The sequence below is a fragment of the Micrasema longulum genome, unplaced genomic scaffold (genome assembly GCF_059751315.1).
Source record: "Micrasema longulum isolate JH-2025_06_02 unplaced genomic scaffold, ASM5975131v1 h1tg000037l, whole genome shotgun sequence".
NCBI classification, from domain to species: Eukaryota; Metazoa; Arthropoda; class Insecta; order Trichoptera; family Brachycentridae; genus Micrasema; species Micrasema longulum.
In genome coordinates, this window is record NW_028277244.1 from 507031 (window position 1) to 530857 (window position 23827).

At 33.8% G+C, this 23827-nt stretch overlaps 1 protein-coding gene across 2 annotated transcripts in view; it reads left to right on the forward strand.

Moving 5' to 3' along the window:
• LOC148285393 (THAP domain-containing protein 2-like) overlaps positions 1 to 23827 on the forward strand; it is a 143319-nt gene that overhangs the window by 55287 nt on the left and 64205 nt on the right. For both annotated transcript variants that reach the window (XM_088225663.1, XM_088225628.1), the window contains one exon: positions 22692 to 22730. In XM_088225663.1, the coding sequence (XP_088081789.1) occupies positions 22692 to 22730 (39 nt within the window). The remainder of the gene's footprint in view (positions 1 to 22691; positions 22731 to 23827) is intronic.

Below are 23827 nucleotides of genomic sequence, written 5' to 3' on the forward strand. Positions count from 1 at the left end.
GCTAACAATGGGTACATACCCCGTTCCAAGCTAGGCAATTACATTCCAATATATGATAACAGTTTAACAAATTAATAGAGAGCACAGACTAATACAATATAAACTTACTCGTATATACATTTTGATACACATATAGACAATTTATTTATAATGCGAAACTTCATGGTTACCATATGTTTTAAAATTATTCTTTATGTTTGTGGTGTTACTATAGTTTTAAGAAGTTGTATGCGGGAGCGACACGTTTACGTCGAGCTATTATTACAAGGTCCTGTCCGTGCACGTTCACACGAGGATAACGCGGCCGCACGCGTTATTGGGGGTGATCATTGTTCCGCGGAGATAGCCTGTTGCCTGTCTCGGTGGCAATGTCTCGAGACAATTGTTTGTACTACAAATTGCAGTTTACGCGTGAACTATGATCGAGTCTTGATACAAAACAATATTTTATTTTGCACCTGTAAACGGCTTTTAAGGGTCAGATATTAGAAACGTCTCTTCGCGTCATTCAAACAGAAGCCATATTACTGATGATTGAACTGTTAATTTTATATTTTTATTTTTTTTACATTGAACGCCTATAGGGCTTTTATAATACAAATTTGTTTATATAATGCATAATTAAGTTTATAAACAATAATATGTAGCAGTTATACAAAAGTTTAAAAAGTAAGGTAATAAAAACATGTTTAAAAAGATACAATAGTAGTTATATAAAAGTACGAAATTTACTTTTTACAAAGTGTAATTTAATATCTAAAAGAACAAAACCGAAAATTAAGAAAAAAAAAATGGACGCATATATGTATTTATAACCAAATTAAGAACGGTTATTTCATGAATATAATAATCTATGACTAATTTAAACATTGTTTTTAATTACTTATTACATTGTACTTTACATATTTTTTTTTTTGATTAACGCAGGCGAAGTATTAAATATATCAAAATGATCACCAAATTTGTTGGCATTTAGATAAAATCGCACTAACGAAGAGAACTGAGCATAATTATAGTTCTTAAAATATAGCTTGATATGAATGACAGTTGTCAGCAAAGGTGAGGACATAACTTTATAGTAACGTCTAAGGAGTGATTTATATTGACACGAAAAATCATTCGTATTTGGCGTGTTAATTTATTTTTTTCATACAATGCTTGACATGTAGATCAACATAATTATATAAAATCAGCTTTAAATCTAAAATAAACCTCATTATTAACGACGTTCTTACAAGTCATTTTGCAAAAATGTTAGAGACGAGACAAATTGATCAACCTAAATCGATCGAATAAAAAATCATTTATTTGTTGTTATTCATGAAAAAAAGTATTGAATGTCTTATTTTTTTAGTAAATAATTGTCTTAAACACACTTCAATAGGCTTGTTTTTGCGTTTTTATATCAATTTTCGGAAACAGAGTCTCATGTTTCATTAAAAAACTGATAAAATCGATTTGATCGGTACATGATCAGTGATCAATAATTTCCCATCGCTAGTGACATTAGTTCGACAGCTGTAATTTTAATCAAACTATATTTTGAAATTATTTTGTGTGGAAAGTACATCTAAGTCTGGTGGTCTTAAATGAAATCTTAAAGCTTATTTCATTTAGCAAGCATGGACAATCTACAACATTATTCACAATATTGTGTAGTGTGAAGCATTAACTACTATGCGTTTAGTTGAAAGCTAGGATATTTGCTAATTTTCTCAGAATATTATATATAATGAAATATACAGATAATTATGATAATACCTAAGGTTTGTGATTTAAATCTTTATTTTTTTAATCCCATGAGAAATAAATACAAGAATTTCTGTAAAAACTTACGAGAATGCCTTGTTTGTCATATTTCCTGCGCCAGTTCCAGAGATTTTATTGAATAATTCTTTCATATACAATAAATTGATTAATTCTCTAAATGAATTAAAACTACTCAAACGTAATTAAATTTTCACTATAATCCAATCAAACGTTGGGAATATTTCGATACTCTGGATGTCTGGATGCGCCTGCGCGCCACGCCAAAATAATTATATTACATCTTTTTCTCAGTTCGGAGACAATCTTTGAAGCGTGTGAACGTCAATTTCAATTATAAAATTTTGGTCCGTTTATAAAAATATTTTTTCAATAAAATCACGATCTTGTAAAGGGAAATCAGCCACCGAGAGCGAAGGTAATTAATGATTACTTATTAATTCGATTTATTTATTAACTTACCTATTTGAATAACTGAAAAATGTTTTCCAGTTGTTTCAGGTTTTGAAATGGGAACGAGAAAACTAAATCGATTTTACAAAGCAGGTCAAAAGAAGCCCACACACTGGGAAAAAAGACAAACAAAGTAATGTACCTACCTGTTTTACACGATTCCATAAACAATGCTTTGTTTTTACCCAATAACACGGTACTAGCTTGAAGAAAATGGGATTGCAACATTGACATATAACATAAAACTCTCTTCTGTTCCCTAGTTCGCCCGGAACTAGAGTACTCCTCTGCTATCTGGTCACTTAAACCAGCCAATGACAGGTCATAAGCCCTGTAAATGCCTAGACTTCCATATTCCCTTCTCAAAAAAAAATTTTTTTCCCTCTCTGTTGAAATAAAATTTCATATTATGATGTTCACATCAAGAATATTGAATCAGTTCAATGTCGATTTTTGAGAAAAATATGCTGGAGGTTGGGCTTATCCAGAGACCAACATACGTATAATGAGTTAGAAACTACCTTAAATATATCTTCTCTTCAAGATCGTCGAAAATAAATCCGACCTTCTTGTCCTATTTTAAATTTTCAACTCACTCTTTGATGCGCCTGAACTACTGAGCTCAATAAAATTAAATATCCCAACAAGAAACCTCAGACAAAAGTTACTCTTTCATACCGATAACCATAGAACGAACTAGCTATGGTTTTCATTCCCCTATGTACAGAATTCTTAGGTCTGCTAACAAACATACCAGTCTTGATTTCTTTGAAAACAAGTAGTCTTCTTTCAAACAATCACTGAATCAAATTCAATTATAAACACCTCTCTCCCGCTTCCACTTCCACAAAGTCTACTATATACCATTGAGTCTTTCTACTTTTTTATAATAATTTTGTACGTATAAATATGTCCTTAAAAATGCCCGCTGGGTGTATATATAAATACATAAATAAATAACATAAAACATATATTTTTAAATTTTTATTTAGTCTTAAAATAGTGCAAACATAATATATATACCTCCTAATATTAACTCATATCCAATTATCATTCAAATATATACTAATTATTATATTTTCCAAACAATATACCTACACTTGAAGGCAATAAAGAAAAATATTGCAGAGAAACATTACAAATCATTTTCAATTTCAATTTTGGTAAGAATCAGAAGATTTGTTGTTATGGGTTCATGTAAAATCACTTCCAACACAATCACTGAACCACAGACCAATCACCGAAGCAGCACATTATCCTATCAAACCACGACAAATTTGAACCAAACGATTCATTTTAAAACAGACATAAAGAGCATTTTACAGAAGGAAATATAGAAGCTAAGGCATCCAAAAGGCTTGACCTGTCATTGGCTGGTTGAATTGGCCACTTTACGCTTCTGCTTCTTCTTCAGCCTTATTCTCTCCACTGCTGGATAAAGGCTTCTTCCAAACGTCTCCATTCCTTCCTATCACCCGCTTTCATCATCCATGTTATACCGGCAATAGAGGTGATGTCTTCGACCCATCTTTTCTGTGGCCTTCTAACACTTCTTTCGTTTGCCCATGGTCTCCACTATATTATTCTGGGTGTCCACCTGCCATCATTTTGCCTCGCCAAGTGTCCTGCCCACTGCCATTTCAATTTCGCTGCACGATCCATGATATCCACGTTTCCGGTTCGGCGCTCTATTTCTTCATTTATTACTCTTTCTCTTAGACATACACCGAGCATCTGTCTTTCCATGGATTGTTGCGTGCATTTTAATTTCTGGCTCCTTTTTGTGCTACAGAAATGGTTTCTAGTCCGTATGTTGTCACCGGCAATATGCACTTTACACACTGAGTAACATTTACCATTCTGCCTACATTTGAACATCTATATTTCTTCAATTCTTCAATCTGTTGATTTTCCATCGGCCATAAGTAATAAGCCCTGTAAATGCCTAGAATGCCATATTTCTATTTATCAAATGTCCTCCGTCCCTGTTATAATTTGTTAGTCTTAATGACTCCCTAGGTGGTAAAATCCGGTCTTTTGTCTACAAACATTTGGACAAACTCAACATATTTTAATTATATTGTTATTTACACCTACATTCACTGCTACGCAGATGATACTCAGATTTATTTTTATTGAAAACCGGGCGAGAGAAGTGTGCTTGTCAATTTAATTGATGGATGCATCGAGAAAATAGGAAACTGGATGGCTGAAAACAGACTAACATTAAACCCATCAAAAACTGAACAACTATGGGTCGCTTCAGCCAGACGACAGAATTTGATCCAGGATACGGCCCTACCGAATGTAGGGAGTACCGCTTTACCCACCGTTAAACTACTGGGAGTTTTACTCAATTCTGACCTATCTCTTGACGCTCAAATTAGTAGAACGATAAGTTCATGCTTCTACCAGCTGAGATAAATTAAATGCATACGCAAAAAATTGCCGGTTGATGCCGCCCGTCAATTAATAAATGCGTTTGTAGTGTCTAGAGTCGATTATTGTAATGGTATATATGCAGGTCTACCAATGAACAAAATGACTCGCCTACAATCTGTATTGAATGCCGCAGCGAGACTTATTTTCGGAATCTCTAAGTTCAGTCATATCACTCCACTACTTCGGGAACTACACTGGCTACGTTTTCCACAGAGGGTCGAATACAAACTCTGTTGGCTTATGTATAAGTCACTGCACAGCTCTGCTCCGGAATATCTAAGGGAGATATGCATTCAAGATGAACTAGCTGACAGCTGTCTAACTCTTAGATCAGCTACGTCTACGGCGAGAGGAAAAGTTATTATACCTCTACGCAAACAGCGCACCAAATTTAGTGAACGCGCATTTGCGGTCGCAGGCCCTATGGCATGGAATGCTCTCCCAGCAGAGGTGCGAGGCTGTGAAAGTGAAGTGATGTTTCGGAAAAACTTAAAACCCACTTGTTCTCTAAATCATTTGAATAAATCCGTAGCATATGACAACAAAAAAATATATTTTAATTGAATTATAAATTTAAAAGAATCACTATGTAAAGCGCCTTTGAGGTATTTTGTTACGAAAATGGCGCTATATAAGTTATCCATAATAATAATGGTACATTCAATCAAATAAATCTCACCCGTAACAATAACAGTTTCAGCTCTTTAACTTCGCAAACGACAACGTATTGAAGAATCAAAGAAATATAAATGTTAAAATAAAGGCAGAATGGTGAATTTTACACCGTGTCACCGTGGCTTGTGACCTGTCATTGGCTGGTTTAAGTAGCCCTGTAAATGCCTAGACTTCCATATTCCCTTCTCAAAAATGTTTTCCCTCTCTGTTGAAATAAATTTAATTATGAACAACTCCCTAGGGCGGAAATCCAGCCAGTCTGCAACCATTTGGACATAATCAAACATTGTTGAACGGTAAAAGAAGGAGTATAAAAATTGGAAAATTGTTTTCAGGCGTTACCTAGCAGGTGATTTGGTTCAGCCGGATGAATCTCACCCACGTGATAAAGGTTTCAGCTCTTTTACTTCACAAAAGTAAAAGTTGAGGAAATGTGGATACTTAAACACGGGCAGAATGGTGACTGTAACACAGTGTGTAAAGTGGCCACTTAAACCAGCCAATGATAGGTCATAAGCCCTGTGGATGCCTAGACTTTTATATTTCCTTCTGTAAAATGTTCTTCATGTCTATTTATTTATTTATTTAATAACGGACATTGTCCATTTATACAATTTATAGGGTTTTAATATTACAACCTGCTAGCCAAATAAAAAAAAATACTTCGTCAAAATTTGAATCTTTTTCTAGGTCTCAACATATTTTGTTTTTTTATTTTTATCTAGCAAATCAGTAAAAAAAATCTCAAAGATCATGAAATCACTGAAAACAGACGACGTTTGAACAGATATTTAACGTATTTGTAAACATGGTACGGCCTTCTTTTTTAGTTTATCGTAATACTTAAATCTTCTTCTAAGTTTCAATATCTCGTTTTTCTTTATTATAAGTTTTGTTGGGTCGTTACGTCGTATAAACTGTCGCCATTTCAAAGGTGTAAAAAGTCTATACAAATCTTCATACAAAAAAGCCAGATTACAAATATCGATTCATTCGCGTTTCACTCGCCGAGGACGGTGGACGTCTCTAACGCTCAGTCCACAGAACTTTTTTCAAACAAAAAAAAACGGTATTTATATATACATTTACAAATAATCGCACAATGGGGAATCGAAGAAACAGAAATAAGATAAACAGAAGCAAGCAGCATTTGAAACGTCTTCACATCTCTATTAGAAACAGGTATCTAATTTATTTAATAATGTAGAATATAAAATGTCTTCTTTTTCTAACGGACTATCATCGTATAAAGATGCGATACTATGCAGCCATTTCTGCATTCTAACTAACTAACTAACTAACTAACCATCACGCCATTTCCCCGGAGGGGTAGGCAGAGAGGATAGAACGCCACACCACTCTGTCCTGGCACACTTCCTTTGCTTCCTTCACATTCATACATCTTCTCATGCACGCACGTCGATTATTCCGACTTTTCACATGACCACTTTCAAGAATTTGTTGTACTTGATCATGCCATGTCTTTCTCGGCCTTCCTCGACTTCTACAACCAGACACATTCGCATCATAAATCTTTTTAGCCGTTCTTTCATCATTCATTCGCTCCACATGACCGAACCATCGCAAAAGACCTTTCTTAATTTTGTCGATAATGCTTAACTCAGCCTTGCATTCTGCTCTAATTTCGACATTAGGGCACCTATCATACATTGTTTTTCCGCACATTCGCCTGAGGGATCGCATTTCAACAGCATTCAGTCTACTTTCGTCCCTTTTTTTCCAACTCCATGCTTCGCTTCCATACATTAAGGTTGGTACCAGAACTCCATTATGAACTGCTAATTTAGCCTCTTGCGATAGACACTTATTTGCTACGACAGACTTTAAGGCACCATTAACTCTGTTACCGGCACTAACCCTCCTTTCAATATCCTTGTCCATATTTCCATCTCTAGTAAACATACTACCCAGATATACAAATTCTTCGACCTGTTTCAAACTGTCTCCATTTACTACAATCTTACATTCAGTCATAGTTACATTTCTTTCAAAGACCATGACGTTCGACTTTTGCACATTCATTAGCAAATCACTCTCCTTGCACACTACGTAAACCTTTGTAACCAAGGATTGCAGTTCCTCTTCGCTGTCAGCTAGGAGGACTGCGTCATCGGCGTACAGAAGGCAACTGACAGTTAGATTACTCATTTTCGCTCCCACATCCATACTTTTCAATTCTTTCATACATTTATCCATGTATATGTTGAATAACCACGGTGACATTACACATCCCTGTTTGACTCCTTTAGGGATGTCAAACCAGGAAGTTAATGACCCATTTACCCTTACACACGCTACACTATCTTTGTACAAAGAAGCAATAGCGCGGACAAGGTTGTCACTCACTCCATACTCCGATAGAACCATCCATAATTTTTTCCTATCAACTCGATCAAATGCTTTTTGCAAATCAACAAAAGCACAAAAAAGTTTCTGGTTTTTCGCCAAAAACTTTTCTGTCATATTGCGTAATGCAAATATTTGATCCATACATCCTCTACCATTCATAAATCCACTCTGTACATCCCATACTTTCTCCTTGGTCACGTTTCTTACTCTTTCTATCAGTATTCTTCCATACATTTTGCCGACAGCGCTCAGAAGACTGATAGCTCTGTAATTCCCACACTCCACCTTAGAACCCTTTCCCTTGTATAACGGCATAACAACTGCCCTCCTCCAATCAGGTGGAGTCCTTTCCTCCTTGAGACACAAGTTAAAAAGTTTATGTAGCCATGTGAGAATTAATTTGCCACCCGACTTAATAAACTCTGCTGCAATACAGTCATACCCTTGCGCTTTACCATTCCGCATACATTTGACAACACTGATAATTTCTTTCATACTAATCTGACTTTCCTCATCATTTGCGTTCAAACACACCTCGGATAATGTCGATACATCGGCACCGCCCGAGTTACCAGTGTGCGATTCATAAACTTCCTCAAAGTATTCCTTCCATCTCTCTTTTATTCCACTCTCACTAGTCACCATTTTTCCATCCTTATCTTTAACAACTGTCATGCCTCCGCTTTCACTGCTACTCCTGGAGTTTTTCACAGCTTTCCAGAAAACTTTAATGTTTTCATGGAAATTGTGTGTCATTTTCATTCCTTCTTCATCCTTCAATTTTTTCTTCCGTTCACATACACCCTGCTTAACCTTTTTCTTACTTTCACCATACACGCGTTTAACCGATTCATATTCAATTGTATTCTTTTTTACAGCAAGCAAATTTATCCACGCATCCTTCTTTTCTTTAACGAGTTTTTTGACTTCGTCGTCCCACCACGCATCACCTTTCTTTCTCCCTAGCGTTGTCACACCGCACACTTCTTTCGCCGCCTCGCACATACTTATTTTCAAACACTCCCACATATCATTTATACCCATACATTCTACATCTTTTCGTTCAGTCTGTGACTCACAGATCTTTCAAAATTATCTTTTATGTCAGCATTTTGCAGTTTTTCAACTTTGACTCTAGAAGGAGCCTGCACTTTGTTTGTTTGGGACCGCCATCCCTTAAACAGAATCACCCTTGAGACCACTAAAAAATGGTCTGATTCCATCTCGGCCCCTCTGTACACACGTGTGTCGACAGTTACAGGCTTCAATCTAGAGTCAATGATGACATAATCGATAATCGACCTTTCATTTCCTCTCTCCCATGTGTATTGGTGGATTCCTTTATGCTCGAAAAATGTATTCGATACAAAAAGGTTCCATTCCAGGCATACCTCTAGCAGTCTTTTCCCATTGTCATTCACTCTTGCATCCCCAAACATACCTAGAGCTGACTCCAGCCCATCTCTCCTTGTTCCCACCCAACCATTAAGATCTCCAGCCAAAACTATCCTTTCGTTATCTTTTTTCCCATTCATCACATTCATTAGACTCGTCCAAAACTCGTCCTTCTCAGATTCACAGTCGGAGTTGACAGGAGCGTATCCTATGATAACAAGCAATCTTGTCAGTCCGACCTTAAATCTGACAAACATGAGTCTCTCACTTACAAATTCATATTCATTCATGCCCTTTATCATTCTTGGTGATAGAAACGCAGCAACACCCCGGCAAGCTCTGTCCGTCTCAGGGAGACCGGACCAGAGAACCAGAGTATCACCGTGCTCCATCGAACCACTCCCTTTCTTCCAAGTCTCAGAGACACACAATAAATCTATACATTTATTCTTCATTATATCACACAGTTCATTCATCTTATCAGTCATACGTCCTCTTACATTCCAAGTGGCAATTCTACATTCCTGAGAATTCCTCCTCTTTGCGCCCCCCCGAGAGAAGCGACCTGATGGGTTGCGAGCCTCATCGCGGTCAGCTAGCGGCATTCTCCCATTCTACCATGACATTAAAACTAACTTATAACTTAACATTCTTCCCACATAATACTAAAAATATACACTTAATTAATTATCAACATTATATATATAAACTAACTTAGTATCCTACACAGATTGTTCACAGTTAGGCAATATACGGTACAAGTACCTACACCTCGTTTTATAATATTAATTAAAAGTCCTTTATAATCTAGCCTATACTGTTTTGTCCTTTTACTTCACTTTCACTCTCTTGCTGTCGGCTTGTCGCGCGGTGGTGCGGTGGCGGGGTGCGGGGCGTCACTCGACTGCAGGGGCGCGGTGGGCGCCGGTAGGAGTGCTGGCGCGGGGGATGCAGGGGATGCGAGGAGGCTGGCCGCTGACCGCCGGGTCGCGGCCGCTAGCGCTGGTTGCTGCTCGCTAGGCCATCTGGTCGCCACGTGCAGATACTGCTCTACTGGCTGGCTGCAGTGCTGGCCTGCACTTACCCACATGTTGAGACGGGGACAAGGGAATTCCAGGAAAATACTATGTTGATTTCGTGTACCCGGTACCGGCGGTACCCGGGTAGCTTTTTAGTCTTATTATTTTCAACAGCCCAGAATATTTATGTATAAATAATTTAAAACTGGCTACACTATTTATAAAAGACACAGTTTTATTCTATCACATGTAACACAAACTATAGTTCTAAGTAGGTACGTGCGGCTATTATAGCGTTCGATCGCAAGAAACACTTATATTTATTTCAATATTAAAAAGCACTTAGTTGATAAACACACTTAGTTAATACCACACACTTGATGCACCACACTTTGACATTTATATTGCTACGTAAGAAGTTGCATAAAATTTCACTTTACCCCTTTTTTTAAATTTAATAGACGGAGCAACCACTTAATGCGCCCAGCCCGGCCGGCCGGCGGAGAAATGCCCAAGTCCAATTTTATCAGTTTTGAGTTGGCAACACTGCCGTGTAGAGCGTTTTGTGAACTATACATTTACCTAATTAATTTTTCAATGAAGAATACCCATATCGAATTTTGTACTTGAAAAATAATTTTAAAAATATTATTTCAATTTCGAAAAATCCCTAAGTCCTAAAAATCTTTTAGTCCAAGAGTTTTTTCCCTGAGAAAAAATCCCTTAGTCCTTTAAATACTTTTAAAAAATTCTTAAGTCCTGACCTTAGGCTTAAGTCCACATTTTACAAGCAATAATTTTGCAACTTAACATGTAACAATTTTATATTTTTTTAAATAAAGAAGAAGAAAAACTTAACAATACGTATTTTCAATTTTCCGAAATTCTGTCATTTAACATTTCAGGACCAAATGAACACTTAAACTTGACATATCTCAGAACTACAAAAATGAACTTAGGCATATTTTTAAATTTGGGTAGCCAAATATACACGTCGCGTGTATGTGAAATAATTGGATAAATAGTACCAAATTGACTACTACCAGCTATAGTCCTTAAAATATAGCTTGATTAGAATGACATCTGTCAAACTAATTTCATTAGTGATGGAAATTACTGATCACTGATCAAATCGATTTTATCAGTTAATTCATGCAATTATGAAACTCTGTTTCCGAAAATTTATATAAAAAACGCAAAAACAAGCCTTTTATGTGTGTTGAACACAATTATTCACCAAAAAATGAGACATTTATACCTTTTTCATGAACAACATCAAATGAATATTTTTTTTATTCGATCAATTTACATTGATCAATTTACCCCATCTCTAACGTTTTCGCAAAATGATGTAACCTTTTTTTTTAGTTTCAAAGCTGATTTATATATTAATGTTGATTTATGTTTCAAGCATTGTATTTATATTGATATATAACTTCTTTGACGTTACTACAAAGTTATGTCGTCACTTTTTCTAACAATGTGAGGAATAAATGTCAATTTTTCGTCAAAAACTATCCCCAAATCCTTTATTTGTGTAACTCTTCCCAGATTAATATTATTAATGTTGTAATCGAATATTATGGGTTTTTTACTTCTTGTAAATGATATTACACAACATTTGTCGACATCTAAGTAAAGTTCATTTTTCTGGCACCAGTTGTACAGCCTCACCAAATTAGACTGAAGAACTCCACAATCGGTATCAGATGTAACAGTTTTTGAAATGTTAAGATCGTTTAATAACAATAATAACAATACATGTGCCAGCCAGGATTTGTAGACGGTACCACATGTTTCATGTATACTTATTCCAATAAGTAAAACATCGTATGTTAAAAATGCTTTTTTTCGTAAGACTTTTTCAATATACAATACAGAAAGACATAGACTACACAAACATCACTCTGTCAGATTTAAAAATGACACTAAAAATGCATTATGTAACTTAGTAGACATTATAATAATCAATATGTACATCTCCCTTCCCCTCCTTATGTTCTCTTCATGCATCCTTGTCCTAATCCTGCCCAATACACAATAACTTACTGTTCATAAAAAACGTACATGTATCTATATAATATGTAATATATTTTCTTTACTAACTTTGTACACTTTGTGGAAATCTGTTATTAGTTATGAGTTTTTATACTATATCTGTTTGTTTACTAATAAATATGTATGTAGAACTGTTGGTTTCCAAAATGAAATAAAATAAAATAAAATCTCTGTTGCAATAAATTTAGTTTAAAATATTATCGGTTATTATGTTCCTTATTTTAGGAGAGCAGTGTTGGTTGCTGTTAAAAATGGAGTCGAAGTCACAGAAGCTGTCAACAAACAAGTGCGTTCATTTTCTTTTATGTTTGTAAAATGACAAAGTTTTCGTCCCTTAATGTAAATTTTTTAAATTTAATGTTATAATTAGAAATCCATTGTGTTTTAAACGCTATGGAAAAGAGGTACGAAAGTTCGACGCGTGCTTTGATGAAATAAATTAGAGCACTGTTTGATCACAATGTTGAATTAGATGAAGAGGTTCTTGAGAATGTTGAAACCATAAAATATCTAGGAGTTTGAAAAAATGCAGACTATACTCGTACGAGTAAGAACATCGCAAAGAAGGCATCCCTATTGGGAAGGATAAGGAATAAAATGGACTTTAAAACCTCTCTGCTGATATTTAGAAGTATTGAAGTTCCCCACATTGATTATTGCTCCAGTATTTTATATTCAAGTAATGAGGGAGATCTAAAGAGACTCCAAATAACACAAAACAAAGCGATAAGGATAATATTAATATGTGGGAGACGCACGAAAGTTAAGAAAATGATTCAACTTCTAGATATTACGACAATTGATCAAAGAATCTAATTCAATGTTGCCAATGAAATTAACAAAATTATTACTTGAACAGTTTCGAGATACTTTAAAAACAAACTAAAAAATAATGAGTTCTTTCATAAATATGCAACAAGAAAATCTCAAAATATAAGACTCGAAAAGAAATCAAAAGCAATGTCCCAGAACTGCCTTATGTACAAGAGAATACAGTTATTCGAGGAAATGCCAGAAATCATAAAAAATTAAACAAGTGTAAATATATTTCAAATTAAATGTAAAGAGTATATACTCGTATTTTAAAAATACTAGGCATATATATTTTTAATACTGAATATACATAGGATAATATAAGTGTACGTATTGAACAGTTTGAATTTTATAAATTGCGATAGTAAGTGTACATAAAAGTAATAAGTAATAATGTTAGAATAAGTATAGATGTAAATATTATTATGTTGTAAATATATGTTAGACTATATTTATCATAGAACTCAGTAAAATAAATAGTGTTTTTTTTTTAATGGCAGGAAGCAGAGGGTAAGAGGATATATTTTTTTTTGGCTTAACTGTTTACACTCGTTACTTCAACGTACTTGTCGTTTGTTAATTATTTACGTTGGTCAGTTCTCAAAATTATCCCGTCATTCATAATTAATGGTGTAATTAATCTCTGTAATCCGGCCCTGCCAGTAATCCGGCGTTTTTATACAGGCAGCTACCAATCGGCTAACTCGGTAATTCCGAGGGTGAATTGGGCCGATGACCGCTGTGCGCGATGTGTGTGTCTACTTTGTCTGCTTAACGCCAGTCTGCCCCGTGCTGCGCTCGCTCGCTGACGTGCCGCATTTTGTTAGCGTAATTTTGTGTGTTTGCAGTGCTGCGAATTGAAAATGTCTCTGCAGTGTAAACGTAAACATAAAACACTATCGCTTGTGGATAAAAACGAGATTTTGAACCGACTTGAAACAGGCGAAACGTTGGTCAGTCTCGCTAAAGAATATGGCGTTGGTCGTGCCACAATTCACGACATCAGGAAGAACAGCGACAAGATAAAGGCTTTCTTTAAAAAAAATGAAACGAAGAGTGCGCGGAAGACAATGAAAACTGGCGAGTTTCCACAAGTTGAAGAAAGCCTTTATTTTTGGTTTTTACAAGAACGCAATAAGCGTACGCCTATTTCTGGAGAAATTCTAAAGGCAAAAGCCAGATTTTTCTACAGAAAAATCATGAATAAAGATGACTTTCTGGCCAGTGATGGCTGGTTGGACAAATTTAAGAGACGTTTTGGTATACGGCTGTTGAGTACGACGGGCGAAAAGCTGTCACGTGATGTATGTATACAATAAAACATTTCTTCTGCCATTTAAATGCGTCATCCTGGATATTGGCACTCTCAGAACGGTTTCTTTTGCTCTATTCCAGTCAGTAGCTACCTATGGTGTAGTGGGCTGGGGAGGTTGCGCGGCGTCTATCATAAACCCCCTAATAAATGTTTAAAAAATCATTCTTAGAGTGATGCTTCGATGTTCCCCAACTTTCTCATCTCAGACATTGTTTCAATTTATGAAGGTAATAGATACTAGAATTTTTTTTAAAGAGTCATTGACACATTTCTGTTCATGTGGTTACATGAGGAGATCCCAGTAGAATGGTCATACAAGGTTTTCGTGTAATTTGAATTATTTAATACCAAAAACACGTACGACTATCGCTAAAAAAAATCGCTTTTGTGGCCTCAAGAGTGTTTAATGTCCAGGATGAACATGTTAAGTTCTTTAAAACGAAAGCCATTTTCAGGAGAAGTGTACAAGTTTGGATTTTGTCTAGAGGAAGATACCATTGCAGAAGACTGCTGCAAAACATTGCATGGATTTAGATTTATTTATTTATTTCACACTTTATATACATATACAATAAATATACATATATTTCCTTTAGGCTATTTCTTCCTACCTACCCAAACCGTTCAGCTAGAGAATATTACAAGTGCATGGACATAATCTAAAGAATCATACTTGATCTTATAATTTTATACAAAATTAAAAGCAAAAATTAACTAAAAAAAATAAATTAACACTAACTATGAAAAGTGGAGAGGAGATGGGAAGGAAAGAAGAAGGAGAAAGGAACAACTCAGATATTTAGATAGTGGCAAATGATCAAATGTAAATAAAGAAGGGGCGGGGCGTCTCTGACATTACTGTGTAGGGTATTCCACAACCGAGCAGCTACTACTGTGAAAAAGGAGGCAAGAAAATTAGTGCGCTGAAAGGGTATTAAAAGTGTGTTCTCGTTACTACGTTCTAGAACGAAGAGATAGTCCATGTTGAAAATCTTTCTCAGATAAATAGCCGAAGTATGATTATTTAAAATAGAGATTTTTTATTTATTTATTTAATGCACAAAAATACACAATTTTATCATAGACACAATTACATGTTTTTTGTCCCGACTTGTTAGAAAATTCCGTGTTAAGTCGGGACTCTTCGATATATAAATCAAAAATATTTATTAACATATTAAAACAATATACAAGTAATCAAAACAATATGCAAAATAATTAAAACAATTTACAAAATAATAATAGAAAAATGTAAATAATAAAAATTATAAGAGAAAAATATAAATAATAAAAATTTATACCTGTCGAAAAATGGAATGCAGAAAAGTTATATAATAATACGTATGATAACCGATGTTAACATTTTAAAACAATATACAAAATAATCAAAACAATGTACAAAAATAAAATAAAAAAATATAAATAATAAAATAATATTTATTTTTATTTATAAATATAGTACTGATCTATAAATAAAGATATAGTACTGTTAAGCGTGTTGTCCACATGTTTATTGAAATTTATGTTTATGTAATAACTTTTATTTGTACTATTTTTTAAATGCATGCTTACACTTTCTGTTTTGTTGTATCTCAACTCAACACAGTGCTCTTGGCCTCAGAGTTTGGGCTTCGTTTTTTTTTGTAATATGTATCTTTTGGGATTTCCAGTAATCCGGCGTTTTCAGTAATACGGCAGTGTTCTGGTCCGACATCTGCCGGATTACCGAGAGACCATTGCATTTGAGAAAACAGGCGTACAAACGTACTTTATTGTTAATGTTACCATATGCTGGGGAATTATACATTTCACGTATTCGTCTAGTGTTGTAAACAAATATGGTAAACTCTACGTTGTATAAAATTATTTATGTACCTATCCGTATGTTACCTGTTACTTTGTCATCATTTTTAAATAATACTGTTTATTATATTATTTTTAGGAAATAATAATAATAATAATAATTATGGAAAACTTATATAGCGCCATTTTCGTAATATAATACCTTAAGGGCGCTTTACAAAGTGATTATATGAAGATATAATTTAATTTTAACTTTGTAATTTAATAAAAATAATGTACTTTTTCATATAACTTTTTCACCACATGCTAAGAATTTATTGAAATGATTTACAGAACAAGTGGGTTTTAAGTTTCTTCCGAAACATCACTTCACTCTCACAGTTTCGGATTTCTGCTGGGAGAGCATTCCATGCCGTAGGGCCTGCAACCGCAAATGCACGTTCGCCGAATTAAGTGCGCTGTTTGCGTAGAGGTATAATAACTTTTCCTTTCGACGTAGATGTAGCTGATCTAAGCGTAAGACGTCTGTCAGCTAGTTCATCTGGAATGCAGAGTTCCCTTAGATATTCTGGAGCAGAGTTGTGCAGTGACTTATACATAAGCCAACAGAGTTTGTATTCCACCCTCTTTGGAAAACGTAGCCAGTGCGATTCCCGAAGTAGTGGAGTGATATGACTGAATTTAGAGATTCCATAAATAAGTCTCGCTGCGGCATTCATTACAGCCTGTAGGCGAGTCATTTTATTCTGACTATTTTTTGTCTGTTGTCTGAAATGTCTATTTTTTGTCTGTGATTTTATGCATGTGAAAAATATTTTCATGCATACATCCAATTAAATAAAATTTACATGGAGCAGTTGTATTTTTATTCCGAAAAATATGAAAAGAGACTAACATTTTGAAAACCCAAAATTTCTGTTTTTGATATCCGTCGACGTTTAACCCAAGTTTTCTCTTAGCATATCGTTGGTTAGCGAGCATTACCGCGAATCTACGGTTTTGACAAAAATGATATTTTCATATTGGGGGATTTTATTATTATTAATTTTAAGCGAGCAGCTCAAAGCTGATATGCTTAAATCTATTTAAGGCGATCCATCCAGCGCGGAGCAAAAAAAGGCAGTTTTCAAACTAAAATTTAGAGTCTAATAATAAGTATAACACCTTTTTTTTTAAACCACATAAAATATTAAACATTTATCTAGTAAACTGATGAAGTAAAAATGTTTTTTTTAAATTTTATTTGACTAAAAAATTGCAAGGAAAAGTGCACTTTTCGTTTTTTTCAACATTTTCAACACAAATTATCCATATTTAGATAATATATTGTAATATGTTTTATTGTAGTTATTGAAAGATCTATTATTTATCTAAGCCGATGATGAGTTAGTTTTTTGAAAAAAAGCATATAATTTTCGTAAAATACAATTCTTTCAGAGTCCATTTTGGGTTAAATTGTTGAAACTAAATGGCTCTTTCTTATGTATATTACTTTTAAAATTGTTTTTTTTTTTACATTTCTCTATACAACACACATTTTTCTAGTTACATATATTTTTTATTTTTCAAAAAATGCTGAAATATAAATGTAATTAATATTATAAAATCATGTATTTTCATTGAGAATCAATCATATATAAAACGTACAGTTTGGTATCAGTTCTCTCGGGCGTTCACCGAGTACGGACGTGTTTTCTGTGTCGGATTTTTCGGGACGTTTCTTCTGTGATTTTTTAAAGTTTTTGAATTAAAAATGGGTTCCAAAACAATTAAAGCTAAAGGTTTTACAAGAAAACATAAATGTCGTAACAAGACCAAAAGATTTGACAAGATAAATGAAGAAAGAAATAGGTAAGAATTTCTTTTATATTTTCGCATGTATAACTACAGTGTGTTTCGGAATCGAGTATTCTTTAGCATATTATATATGAGGGGCAGAGCTTCATAGAAACTGAAACGACATTACCAACTGATTGATTTGTTTTCTGAGGCCTTGAATTATCCAACAAATATTTATTTATTTAACGTTTTGTACATAATGTTATTTGTACATTGGCGGGCTTATTGCCAAATGGCAATTTTTTCCAACCAACCAATAAAATAATAGTTTTATTTTTTTTATTCAAGTTACAGAACATATAAAAATAGAAATAAACGTATTTGTTTATAAATTACCTTAGATCAAAACTATTACTCAATGGGAAAAATGAAAAAAAGAGGGAAGGAGGAGAGATTAAGGAGTAGAAAAGAGATTTTTCTTCAGGCGTGATTTAAACAGAGATAATGTAGCAACATCTTTGATGGATACTTGATGTTATGTTGATTGTTAGTGCATTTAAAAAATATATAAATATACCTCTACCCACCTAAACAATAAACGTGTTTCAGGAAAAGGGAATTGGCTGCCCAAAGATCTTCTACAGACAAGCATATTGTTTTCAGTAGTTTAAATGAAGCTGATGATGGAGAAAATTACAATTGCGATACTCTTCATTCAACCGTATGTATTGTCATAAATTTAATTACCTAATATAATTAATTATAAACAACTAACTAGTAACTAGTCATTACGGCATTTCTATAAAGGGGTAGGCAGAGAAGGTAGAACGCCACACCAATCTATCCTGGCATCATATATCTTCACGAGAATAATTCATATGTCCACTTTCAAGCACTTGTTGTACTTATAAATTTAGGCATACTCGCATCATATTTATGCTATGCTCAATAACTAACTAAATAACTAAACATCACGCCATTTCTCCAAAGGGGTAGGCAGAGAGAATAGAACGCTATACCTCTCTGTCTTGGCACACCATCATAAAAGACTTTTTTTTATTTTGTTCTACAAAGCTTATCTCAGTTTTAGTTTTTTTTTAGTAATAATATTACCAAACAATGAAATAAATCATTTAATTTATATACCTACTGAGTAAATTATCACTAGCTTATTAAAAATAGAATTCACCGAAACATTTATGCCCACTCCATGATAAGCACTGTTGATTCTTGGAATTACATATTTATTTGAGTCAAACTCGGATTTTTTGGTGATTGAAAATACATATTAAAACCACAGCTAATTGCATTCCTCATTAAGGGTTCTTTTCTTAGAAAACTCAATTATGTTAATAAAATTTGAACATAATAATAAAATGTTTCCTATTTTATTGTCTTGTGCACTGTTGGATATTGCAAATACCATATATATATATTTTTTTTTTCAACAGGTATCTGAAACAATACTTAAGAGGAGATGTTAGATATTGTTTGGACGTAAAAAAAAAAAGAAGACGACAATACTCATTTTAGTATTAGTGGACGAAGAATAATTGATTTAGGGTTTTTAGCAAATTTCGGTGATTTGACTTCATTTAATGTTTTTTTTTTTAAAGACATAACAAGTATATTATATTTTACTTTTATTATGTTGTTTGTGAATAAAGTGTAGCTTTAACAAAAAATATGTTAAGTATTAGATAGAATATGTGTGCTTTTATTAATAATTAAATGGTATTTTTTACTTTCTTTTTTATCAACAATAATATATTTGTTAATGTAATTGGATATGTATCTGGATAAATAATAAAATATTTATTGATGATAAAATATTGTTTTTTTTGTATACTTTTTATGCATTAAATCGTATCCACCACATTGATATATTAAGACTAAGGAATAAATAATATACCAAAAACGATGTAAAAAAAATAGTTTATACGAAAATAAATGATAGGTGAGTACAAATTTATAATCCAAATATAATAAATAAATTGAGCCGTGAGTCCGTACTGTAACATAATACATATTATTTATCTTGCAAAAGTAATTATAGTTTTCAAAAGGAACTATTGGAACTCAAATTCAAATTCATGACCATGCAGGTAAAAAAAATCTCATTTTTGCGGGTACTTAGCGGGCATACTGTATTTAACTTTACCCAAGCTTGACTCACCCGCGCGCACGGACAAATATATTGCTGTCTCTTTTTAAAACTCACTACCGTCTTAAAACGAAAATGAAATTGTGTTTGGCTGGATGAACCTCCTTAAACGCATGTTAGTTGCTGGCGCATTTTAAGTTTTCCGAAACAAATCTAGTCCATTTTTGAACCCATTGAGACTACGCGTTGAGATCAGCTCTTGTGGCAGCTTATTCCAACCATCAACAGCCCTATTGCTCAGGAAATGCTTCCGTGGATTTAGATTGAATCTCGTTTTCTCCGGCATTTATAACTCTTGTAATGGTCAGCTCTTTTGCCTACCCTGCGAGAGGTCTCTGGTTCCATTCCCGGCATGGTTGATATGAAATATTTATTTAAAAGGTGTTTTTCACACTAAAATATTTCATAGTCCTGGACTGGTACCTGAAGCGTAAGACTGATCATCTTACCTCCATGTAACAAGAAGTGATCAATATTCGCTGCGATTGGTGAACCGATGCAGTGCTCTATGCTCCTTTAGGTGCGGAAAGGGAATGATGATGATGATTTTTATTTATTTACAATTTTAAAAAACCCGTTAGGGTTACATTACAAATTTTATATTGTCTAGTCATTTTATGTCTCGTCTAGTCTAGTTAGTTCAGTCATCATGTGCTTTTTCAGATTGATCTTAAATTTGTCTCCAGTAAAAGTTTTCAAGTAGTAAGGTAAGTTGTTATAGTGTTTAAGTCCATTATGTTGTATTTTTGACTGTTCTGTGTTTGTCTTTGCTTTTTCAATATGATAGTGTTGTTGTTGTCTGGTGTTATATTTGTGTGTGTCAGCATTTTTAGCTAATATTATGTCGTCGTCTTGTATGTTTCCCAGTGTTATTTTGTGCACAATTTTTAAGGTCTTAATTTTAATCGAGTAGTTTATGTCAAACTGGTGTGTTTTTTTGTACAGTTCAGTCGTAGAGGTGAGGTAGGGTAGGTTGTATGTTAGTTTAAGAATTTTATTTTGTTGTCTTTGTAACAACTCTTATTGGATGTTGCCTAATCATACGACATGCGTGATCCGATAGGAGCGAGCTTTCTGAAGAAAAACAGTAATGCAGATCGGAGTAAATAATGTATTCGACATAAATAATTGATCTGGTAGAGAATTTTAAAGCTTTTTATTTTTATTTTTTTATTTATTTTTCAAAAATATTTACTAAAATAGTCTTAAATTAAAGTCCTGCTGAGTTGCATACATACAACTCGTCAGCAGGTTCTTATAAATTACATCGATTATTTACACTTAACCTACATTAACAATAATTTTACTTGAAAAACAATTACATATTACATTATGAAAAATTAAAAACTATCACTAATACAAAAAACTTTTTTTAATAACCATAATTTGAGCAAACGTCTCACTCCTGTGTTTAACTCAGTATTTTTAATACTGTTTGGTAACATGTTAAATATTTTAGGTATATTTATAAGTTTTTTAATAATTTCAGCTAATTGATCATGTTCAATCAATTTAACCCCAGTCAGTAAAGAATTCACTTCCACCTTTTCTCGATCCAATGAAGTGCGTATTATCTACGTCTGGATTACCTTATTTCAGCACAAGGATGCTAAGGCTACTAGATTACAGGGAGCTTCTTCGGGCAGCTTTTCTCATTCGACAACGAGCAACTTTTCCGTGTATGTGGGCACCGCCGAGGAGACTTATATTTTCGGATGCGGTGTGCGGTATGTGGGGGTCAAGCTGTTAGACAGAATTATAATAGTGTAGAAACCGCGTACGCGAATCAAACTAAAGCCGACTAAACTACTCATAAATGAAATTATTTTTAAAAAGCCCTTCAGGTACCCCAGCGTCAAGTTGTTCGAGGAATTCGATTTATTAAATATTAGGCAATTATATATATCTAGAGTTATTATGTTTGTGAAAGCAAATTATTATTCCAAATCCCAAAAGTAACACTCCCACACTACCAGAAGTCAAACTAAAGGATGGGGCATGGGGTCTACCACAAACTCTGTATTCGGGCAAAGAAATTTCAGGTTTCTGGGCCCCAAAATATTCAATATGTTACTCGAACATTACAAAACCATGACACAAATTCAATCAAATAAATTTGTAATAAAATAATTACCGGAGGTAGAGAAAAATCGGAAAACTTACTAAAAACATCAAAAATAATAAATGGTATATTTAAGTCTTGTATAAGTTTATAATAAATTAACTAGTAAGTAGTCATGTTATTGTTTATTTTTGCATAAAAATGTCTGCCTTAAAAAGGTTGTACCCAGTTAGACAGACTAGACATAATCCAGAGAAAACTATTACCTAAGTGAGTATGTAGTAGATGAAGAAATTTTAATTTTTGACAATAAACCATAATTATTATTGTATTGTTATAATAATTTTTATACACATGTGAAATTGAATAGACGAATACCTTCAAATTGTATGTTTCCTAGTATGTATCTTTGTTGAATTACCTTATAAAATAAAATAAAATAAATAAATAAATAGTTCATCCTTAGTATAAAGAAATGTAATAAGGCCCTGTAAGTATATAAAATATCTAGCATCAGCGGCCAGTTAGTTTGTGTATTGGGTCTTAAATCATTAAAAAAATGTTTCTTTGTTACAGAGATTAGAAGCATCTTCGAATTCATCCCTCGGGTCAAATGTAAGTACCCTTTTCTTGTATTTTTTTAGATATTTGACGCCCGAAGGGCCTTTGCATATTTACATTTCAGTATTGATGACAAAATGTGTATGCCAAAAAAATGTACACAAAATTAATGATTTGAATTAATGAGTCAATCTCATCTGAAAAACCTGTTTTGAAGTGGTATGTACGATTGACCTAAGCTATTTTTTTTTATTTTATGTAACCATTTTATTTAATCGGGTGGTCCCGTGGCTAGTGCTTGCGGACTCACGGATCAGTAGTTCAATCACAAATAACTATCGACGTGCTTAAAAACATGCTAAGCATTTGAGCGATCACAATGAACAATAATGAACATGCTTAAGTTATCGCAGTCATAAGTAAACGCGTATGTAATCTCTAAGTCAACGCTCGTGTCGGTTTGTTTTTTGTTTTCCTTGTAAATAAATACAGATCATTGGCAAAAATCGGCATTTACTATAAAAAATAATACAATATATTGCATTTGCAAAACAGTAAGGAGTATCTACTACAAAAAAGTAAAAATTAACTTACAATTACTACAGCAACTGCTTTTATTGACATTAGGCTTGCCAACCCGGTGGCTAAATGCAATAAATTGCATGATTAATGTTTTGTTTTTTTTTTTTTTTAAGTTTTGGAATATTTTCCATATTTACACCGGTGAAATTCAAATATGTGATTGCGCAGCTGGATTATACGTCGCGAAACGTAAATATTTTGAGATTTAATATTAGGTGTTCACGGATGTTCCATTGCGATCGCGAATGCGATAAACAATCGTGTTGAGAAATTGTTATCACGTCTCTTATTAGCACGTCGATAGTTACTTGTGATTGAGCTACTGCGGTCCGAGGTTCGAACCCCACTCAATGGTGAATTATTTACAACTCGTTGAAACGCTTAACACACGGCATAATTACCCAGAAAAACTTACTGTGCATCTGAACGGCCTTGAAAATCTTAGTTTAATGACTATTTAATAGAATTCATAACTGTTTAGGAATGCATCAGCTTTTGACGCAAAAGTACACAAATTTAGCTATCTGGAACACTACCCATCAACAGTGCTACTAAAAGTGAACTGACGT